This window comes from Nerophis lumbriciformis, linkage group LG03, assembly GCF_033978685.3.
Source record: "Nerophis lumbriciformis linkage group LG03, RoL_Nlum_v2.1, whole genome shotgun sequence".
In the NCBI taxonomy this organism is placed as follows: Eukaryota; Metazoa; Chordata; class Actinopteri; order Syngnathiformes; family Syngnathidae; genus Nerophis; species Nerophis lumbriciformis.
The window spans coordinates 39,606,293-39,615,000 of NC_084550.2; the positions used below are offsets into that span (position 1 = coordinate 39,606,293).

At 46.2% G+C, this 8,708-nt stretch overlaps 1 protein-coding gene across 3 annotated transcripts in view; it reads left to right on the top strand.

Moving 5' to 3' along the window:
* The first annotated feature begins 1,247 nt into the window (after positions 1-1,247).
* The window catches only part of fam210b (family with sequence similarity 210 member B), a 19,493-nt gene continuing 12,032 nt past the window's right edge, over positions 1,248-8,708 (top strand). For 2 of the 3 annotated variants that reach the window (XM_061937726.1, XM_061937727.2), the window contains exon 1: positions 1,248-1,732. In XM_061937726.1, coding sequence (XP_061793710.1) covers positions 1,361-1,732 — 372 coding nt within the window. In that variant the 5' untranslated portion in view covers positions 1,248-1,360. The remainder of the gene's footprint in view (positions 1,733-8,708) is intronic. The other variant, XM_061937728.1, reaches the window with a different exon arrangement.

Consider the following 8,708-nt stretch of genomic DNA (forward strand, 5'->3'; position numbering starts at 1 on the left):
ACGCGTCTCTCCTCAATTGAGCCAAATTTAATTATGTCTCTGTTTAATTCCTTGCTTCTTGTCTTGTTTAATAATGTCATCAGTGTTTGAACCTGACAGCACCTGTTCAAGAAGTCGCATTAATGGGAAGAAGTATTTTATTTACTATTGGTTAGCTTCAAAATGACAATGTTAATAAAAAGAATAAGAGACTTGTTATAGTCTAAAAATGTTGGTCTTAGAAATGCACGCATTTAGTTGTATTCATCCATCCATTTTCTACCGCTTATTCCCTTCGGGGTCGCTTGAGCCTATCCCAGCTACAATCGGCCGGAAGGCGGGGTACACCCTGGACAAGTCGCCACCTCATCGCAGGGCCAACACAGATAGACAGACAACATTCCCACACTAGTGCCAATTTAGTGTTGCCAATCAACCTATCCCCAGGTGCATGTCTTTGGAGGTGGGAGGAAGCCGGAGTACCCGGAGGGAACCCACGCAGTCACGGGGAGGACATGCAAACTCCATACAGAAAGATCCCGTGGCCGGGATTGAACTCACGACTACTCAGGACCTTCGTATTGTGAGGTGGCAGAGGGGTTAGTGAGTCTGCCTCACAATACGAAGGTCCTGAGTAGTCCTGAGTTCAATCCCGGGCTCGGGATCTTTCTGTGTGGAGTTTGCATGTTCTCCCCGTGACTGCGTGGGTTCCCTCCGGGTACTCCGGCTTCCTCCCACCTCCAAAGACATGCACCTGGGGATAGGTTGATTGACAACACTAAATTGGCCCTAGTGTGTGAATGTGAGTGTGAATGTTGTCTGTCTATCTGTGTTGGCCCTGCAATGAGATGGCGACTTGTCCAGGGTGTACACGGCCTTCCGCCTGATTGTAGCTGAGATAGGCTCCAGGGGCCCCCACGAACCCAAAAGGGATAAGCCGTAGAAAATGGATGGATGGCTCTTGCGGAAATACATTTTAAAAATATTTGGCTTTCATGGCTCTCTCAGCCAAAAAGGTTCCCGACCCCTGATGTAGGGTATAAGATGTCTATCGGTCCTACTACAAAAGATGCATATTTTTAGTCACTCGTTCTAACATGTTTACCTACCGAATTGTACGGAATATGTACTATACTGTGCAATCTACTAATAAAAGTTTCAATCAATCAAAAACCGTCATGGCATCCTGTCACTACCCTCTAGTGGCAGCTCCGAAGAATGCATGTTGCCTTCCTTGTGTCTCTCACACACACACAGGCAGGATCCAGTCTGCGGCTGCGCAGTGCGAAGACAGGCGGGCACGGCCAGCATGTTTGGACCTTCACTCCTTCATGTTTAACGGTGTTGTCGAGTTTTGAACAACATTCACACACACGCCGCCATGTTGTTACGTACGGCGTGCGTTGGTCTGCAGTCCGCGGGTTCCTTCCCCGCACGCACACTGAAGAACGTCACTTGTGCGTTAATAACCAGGACGTGTGGTCGCTGCGGTGTCAGCGCGACGTCAGCTCACCGCGGAGGACAACAACCGGAAGCCCCGCGGAGGCACCCCCACCGCGACACGGTACACTTGCGGCGTGTCGAGCCCGCACGTCAGCCGAGCGGAGGCCGGGCATCGAGTGTGTTGAGGCGAGTGGACGCCGCGGCTTTGCTAGCAGGTAACATCCGGCCTTTATCCACCATGGCGTCGAGTCACGCTGCGTCCACGGCCACAGCCTCCAAGAGGACCGGCGACGACAACAACATTGTGGAGGTATTTGAATAGCAGCAACCAAAAGTTGGCTACAATCTTAAATAATGTGCGTAAATTGGCAGTCGTGTACTCTTGTTTACGCGTACGTGGCCGTGACGTTGACCCACGTTAGTCCGCACACCTGCTGCCAATGGGCTCTAATGCGCATGTCATTTATAACGTCACCCGGAATTACGTTGACTTTATTTATTTTTATTATTTTTATTCGATTTGCAAAACCTTTATTTATAATATTCAACATTTACATACAATCAAATAATACATTTACTAACATTGTTTTTTTTAGTCTAAGATAGATTATTTAAAGTGTGTCAATTTGCCTGAAATTCAACAGCTTGTAATTGGGGACCGCAATGTCCCTTTGGGACAGAGGACCCTATTGTTATTGTAACGTTTTATTAGGGACCGCAATGTTCCTTTGGGACAGAGGACCCTATTGAATTTGTAAGGTTTTATTCTTTATTATTATTATTATTATTATTATTATGATTAGGGACCGCAATGTCCCTTTGGGACAGAGGACCCTATTGTTATTGTAACGTTCTATTCTTTATTAGGGACCGCAATGTCCCTTTGGGACAGAGGACCCTATTGTATTTTGTGCGTTTTATTATTATTATTCCGCCGCCTCTTTGAGCTGTAATTTGACCCCCTTAACATGCTTCAAAACTCACCAAATTTGACACACATCAGGACTGGCGAAAATTGCGGTCTTATCAAAAAACCAAACCCCAAAACTCAAAATTGCGCTCTAGCGCCCCCTAGGAAGAAAACAGACAAAACTGCCCGTAACTTCCAGTAGGAATGTCGTAGCGACATGAAACAAAAAAAATTCTATGTAGGTCTGACTTAGACCTAGATTTCATACAATGACATCCTTCAGCAAAAATCAACAGGAAGTTGGCAATTCCGCCTTCAAAACAAAAGTTTAGTAAAAACAGTCACCTTTGCCTCTTTGGGCTGTAATTTGACCCCCTTAACATGCTTCAAAACTCACCAAACTGGACACACACATCAGGACTGGCGAAAATTACAATCTAATAAAAAAAACAACAACCCAAAACTCAAAGTTATGCTCTATCGCTCCCGAGGAATAAAACACAGACAAAACTGCTCCTAGGAAGAAAATACAGACACAACTGCCTGTAACTTCCGTTCGTTGAGACATGAAACAAAAACCTCTATGTAGGTCTCACTTAGACCTACATTTCATATATTGACATCCTTCAGCAGAAATCAACAGGAAGTTTGCAATTCCCCCTACAAAACAAAAGTTGTGTAAAAACAGTCACATTTTTTCAAACATTATCTCCTCTGAGCGCGTTTGTCACGTCGGCTTCAAATTAGAACACAGGAGAGAGATTGAACCCTTCTGATTAAAAGTTGATGAAAGAGTTTTAATTACTGCTCCGGTTTGGATTTTATGAGCCCTCAAAGTCGGTCCCGTCCATCGCTGCTTGCAGCTTTCATTTTTATTATATTTTATTTTTATTTGTTTTGCAAAACCTCTATTTATAATATAATATAACAGATCTGATCATCTGGTGAACCAGTGACTGCTGTGAAAGGGCAGCTGACAACAAGGGAAAGACCTCGCGACGGCATGGAAAGACAGCTGGCAGGAGGGAATAGACCCCAACGGGGCTGCAATGGTCTAGTTACCCGTGGTGGCAGGATCCAGCACGAACGGTGTATGGGTTCCACCCAAACATGGCTACGAAAAGTTCTAAGAAGAAAATACCCCGAGTCAGCAAGAGCGGGGGCGGAAGATGGCTCATCGGCAGAACACCTGGTAACAAACACAGGAACGGAACAGACTACGAGTTTGATGATCAGCATACCTGAGGCGCCAACAGCCACAGCAGGACACAAGCTTCAGAGCTGCGTATGTGGTTGGACAAAGGTTACTTCCACCCAAGGCCTGAAAATACACCAAGGCAAGAAAGGGTGCCTAAAGAAGGGTCAACAGGGAACTCGCATCGACAGCTACTTTCTGAGAAGCAGCTCGAGTCAGTCGACTGAAGTTCAGCAGCAGGACAAAACCCACAGTCTGCAGGACATCAACACCCCTGTACCTGAGAAGTAAGAACTAGGCACGGGAGAACAACCTGAACCCAACCCACTACGACCTGCAACGGAAAAGAAGATCCAGGGGCGAAGGCCATTTGTCAAGTGGCCAAAATCCTGCGACAGGACACTGTGGAAGGAGGGCAACACTGATCTCTGCAACATCATAGAAGGGATCAGAGGCCCCGCCATGAAGAAGTTGGAGAGAATGGGGGATCTAATCTATGCCTATGGAGTGGAACGGTTTGGAGTGGTTGAAGGAAAACGATCTGCTCCATCAATCCCCACTAAGTCCAGAAGACAGACAGAAATAGACCGCCTAGTCAAGGAGAGGAACAGCTGAAGAAGCAATGGAGGAAGGCCACAGAGGAGGAGAAGGAGGGCATAAACCTGCTGCAGGAAGAGATCCAGAGTAGGCTTGCAACACTGAGGAGAGCGGAAAACCTTCTGAGGAAGCGCAGAAGGAAGAAGCAAACAAGAACACGTTTCTACAAAGACCCCTTCAAATTTGTGAAGAGTCTGTTCACAAAGGAGAAGTCTGGAAGTCTCTCAGTGTCAAAAGGCCAACCCTGGAAGAACATCTGCAAAAATCCAGCAGACGACCGACACCATGAAGAGGTTACACTCCCACCTGACATGCCACCAGTCAATCCACCAGAGCACGATCTAGACATCAGCCTACCCAGATGGAGTGAAGTAGACAAAACCGTGCGTAGAGCAAGGGCCGCATCAGCTCCAGGTCCCAACTGAGTTCCATACAGGCTCTACAAAAACGCACCAGATGTCCTGCGCTTCCTCTGGAACCTGATGAGAGTCGTGTGGCAAAAGAAGGAGATACCAACTTCCTGGCGAAGGGATAAGGAGTCATCCTTATCCCCAAGTAAAATGACTCATCAGAAATCGGCCAATTCCGCCAGATCAGCCTTCTAAATGTCGAGGGAAAAATATTCTTCGGCGTGGTTGCTCATAGGCTGGCAGGATACCTGCAAAGAAACAACCTGATTGACACATCAATCCAGAAAGCACGCAACTCAGGCGTCCCCGGTTGCATGGAACATGCGAGTGTCATCTGGGATCAGATCCAGGTCGCCAAGAAGGAGAGAACAGACCTTTATGTGGTTTTCCTGGATCTCGCCAATGCCTTTGGCTCAGTCCCTCACAACCTCCTGTATACAGCCTTTGACTACTTCAGGGTCCCAGCAGCTCTCACAACCCTTGTCAATGCCTACTTCCAGGACGTCCAGCTCTGCGTGACAACTGCCGAGTACACCACAGCATGGCAACACCTGGAAGTGGGAATCATGGCGGGCTGCACCATCTCCTCGCTGGCCTTCACCATGGCCATGGAGGTGATCATCCGGGCATCGCGATGGGTGGTTGGAGGACAGATAATAAGACCTGGCCTGAGGCTGCCGCCTGTCAGAGCCTACTTGGATGACCTCACAACACTCACCACAACCAAGGCTTGCACTGTACGGCTTCTAAGAAAGCTCCAAGAAAACATCGAGCTGGCTCGCATGAAGATCAAGCCAAGCAAGTCCAGAAGCATCTCTATTGACAAGGGGAAACTGTCACACCACCGCTTTCACATTGGTGAGGAACCTATTCCAACAGTCTCCGAGAAGCCTGTGAAGTCCCTAAGTCGTTGGTATGATGCCTCCCTCAAAGACAAAGAGCAGGTAGATCAGCTCAGGAAGGAGGTAGCCAGCGGCCAGGAGAACATCGACAGAACCCTGCTTCCTGGCAAGCTGAAGCTCTGGTGCATGCAGTATGGACTACTTCCACGCCTATTATGGCCACTAACCCTCTATGAAGTCCCGCTCTCTAAGGTGGAAAAGCTGGAGAGACTGGTTAGCTCATATGCAAGGAAGTGGCTTGGCCTTCCCAGGTGCCTCAGCAGTATTGGACTCTACGGCAAAGGAATGCTCGAACTGCCCATTTCCAGTCTTTCAGAGGAGTTCAAGTGCGCCAAAGTCAGACTGGAGATGATGCTACTGGATTCGAGTGATCCATTTGTAGCCCAAGCTGCCCCCATCCTGGCTACTGGGAGGAAGTGGACCCCATTGGCTGCAACTGAGCAGGCTAAAGCAGCACTCAGGCACAGAGACATTGTGGGCCGAGTACAGCAGGGGAGGAGTGGTCTTGGCCTTGGGGCCAGTACACCAGCCTGGAGCAAGGCCACTCCATCTCAGAGACGCAAGCTGGTGGTCCAGGAGATACGTCGGGAAGAGGAAGCAAGAAAGTGCGCACAAGCTGTGGCGCAGGCAAAACAAGGGCAGTGGATGACATGGGAAGGAGTAGAGAAGAGGCAGATCTCCTGGAAAGAGCTGTGGGAGATGGAGGCATTCAGGGCGAGCTTTACCATCAGGGCTGCCTACGATGTCCTGCCTTCCCCAAAAAACCTCAGCCAGTGGTATGGTGAAGACCCCGCATGCCCTCTGTGTCCGAGTCCAGCAACACTGAAGCACATCCTGGTGGGCTGCAAGACCAGCCTCACCCAAGGCCGTTACACCTGGTGGCACAGCTAGGTGCTAAAGTGTCTTGCAGCAGTGCTGGAAAGTCGACGGACAAGTGTCAATGCCCTTCCTCCCCCGTCATCCCGTTGGCAAGCAACCTCATTTGTCCGGGAGGGCGAGGGTCAAGCCAACCTCACCCCCACAAGACCAGACACTGGACAGCTAGGCGGGGCACGGGACTGGAAACTGCTGGCAGACCTGGGCCAGAGACTCTGCTTCCAAGTTGAGATTGTGTCCACCAACCTGCGGCCAGATCTTGTTCTGTGGTCAGCTTCGCTCAGGCTCGTGTACATCATAGAGCTCACAGTGCCCTGGGAGAGAGCAATGGAGGAGGCCTACGAGCGCAAGAAGTTGAGGTACACTGAGCTTGCAGCCGATGCACAACAACAAGGCTGGAAAGCGAGGGTACGCCCAGTGGAAGTAGGCTGCAGAGGGTTCGTGGCCACCTCATCATCCAGGCTCCTCAGGGAAATGGGAGTGCGAGGGAAGGCCCACCGGCAGGCAGTGAAAGACCTCTCAAAAGCCGCTGAAAAGGGGAGTCAGTGGCTGTGGGTCAAGCAAAGGGACTCCACCTGGGCTTTCAAGTGAGTGATGGCATCTCGGGAGTGATCCTGGGATGCTGGGACTCACTGCTGAACCCTCTGGAGGTGTCGTGGGCCTATCAGCCAAACACTGAGGAAGGGGGTCGCCCACTTGATAACCCAGAGGATGCCTTCACTCACTTGACCATCCCACAAAGTCGCATGGGTGTCTCAAGTATGCATCAGGGGATTGTAACATCTAGTCCTACACAACAGATCTATTCAACTTTTACATACAATCAAATAATACCTTTACTAACATTGTTTTTTTAGTCTAAAATAGATTATTTAAAGTGTGTCAATTTGCCTGAAATTCAACAACGTGTAATTCTTATTTATAATTGTATTTTTTGACCGGCTTGAACCATTCAAAACTAAAAAAAAATTGAATTAAATTAACAATGAATAATAAATTCAAATTGATCAGCACCATTAACTCAGTAGCACTATATAAAAAAACACGAACCTACAAAACAAAAAAGAATAAAACATTTTTTAATTGAAATGAAGTCAGGTTTAATGGCGACAATGAGCATCTTTTGCAGCTTTCTGAAGCAATCATAATACTGCATGATGATAGTGATACATTGAATTACAATCGTAATACTGCATGATGATAGTGATACATTGAATTACAATCATAATACTGCATGATGATAGTGATACATTGAATTACGATTGTCTGCACAACTATTTGACCTCTGGGTACCATTAAAGCAACCTTGACCTTAACCTTGAGAAAGCATGTTGCTGGGGGTCACACGACCAAACTGCCCCAAGGGGTCCCACACCCCACTATTTGAATAGAACGGTTTTAAAGTATGACTTAAGTAAAAGGAAAAAGTTAATCATGCATTTACTCGAGTAAGTATTCACTAAAAAAAAAAAACTACTCAAACATTGATGTATTTGATGGCTATTTTTTTAATAGAATAATAATCAAAACAAGTACAGAAGCAGTACAAAAACAGTACAAAACAGCGGCAGGGGGTTGTAAACTTAATAAAGTAACTAAAAGAGAATGCAATATATATATATATATATATATATATATATATATATTTATATATATATATGTGTAAACCAATAGGCTCACAGAAGTACCGTAAATAATCCAAATTTGGAGCACAGCATCATAGTTTTCACAGCTTTTTAGTTGTTAGAGGTAGAAAGCGTTTTAAAGTAAATTTCTAATTCTTTTTTTTAAAGGCACAAAAAACAGGTCGGGTATTGAGAAAATTACATTTATGAATATAAAACTTAGCCAATAGTATAATGAGGTTGCAATGGTAAAATTCATTTTAAATTTTTTGTCTCATATTGTGTAAATCCAAATAGCACATCTTTAAAACAAAGCACAAATTTGTCATGAATATTGTCCAGGATGAAAGGACCATAGTGATTGAGTGCTTTCACAAGTCCAAAACCGGTGGTAAACAGTCTCTGGATGGTGCAGGTACCATCAATGTCCTTCTTGTATCTAACCATCAGTCTTTACAGGGTAATATTGATGAATGATTTTGAAAAGGGACAAGCAGTAGAAAATGGATGGATGGATTTTTGAAAGAAATCTCTTTGACTTTGTTCGTAAGTAAATACCTGTTAGGAAGAGACCATGTTTTGACCCAGCAGATGTCATTCACAACATTATTCCAGAGCGCAATTACATAGAAGACAGACACACAATCATTTTGGAATAAGCTGCGGATTTTTCTGTTATTTTTCTGATTAAAACAAAGTTTCCCTACAGGAGTGTCAAGTGGATCATTCACAAAAGTAGGTTGACTTTGTCACGTCATAAATATTAATATT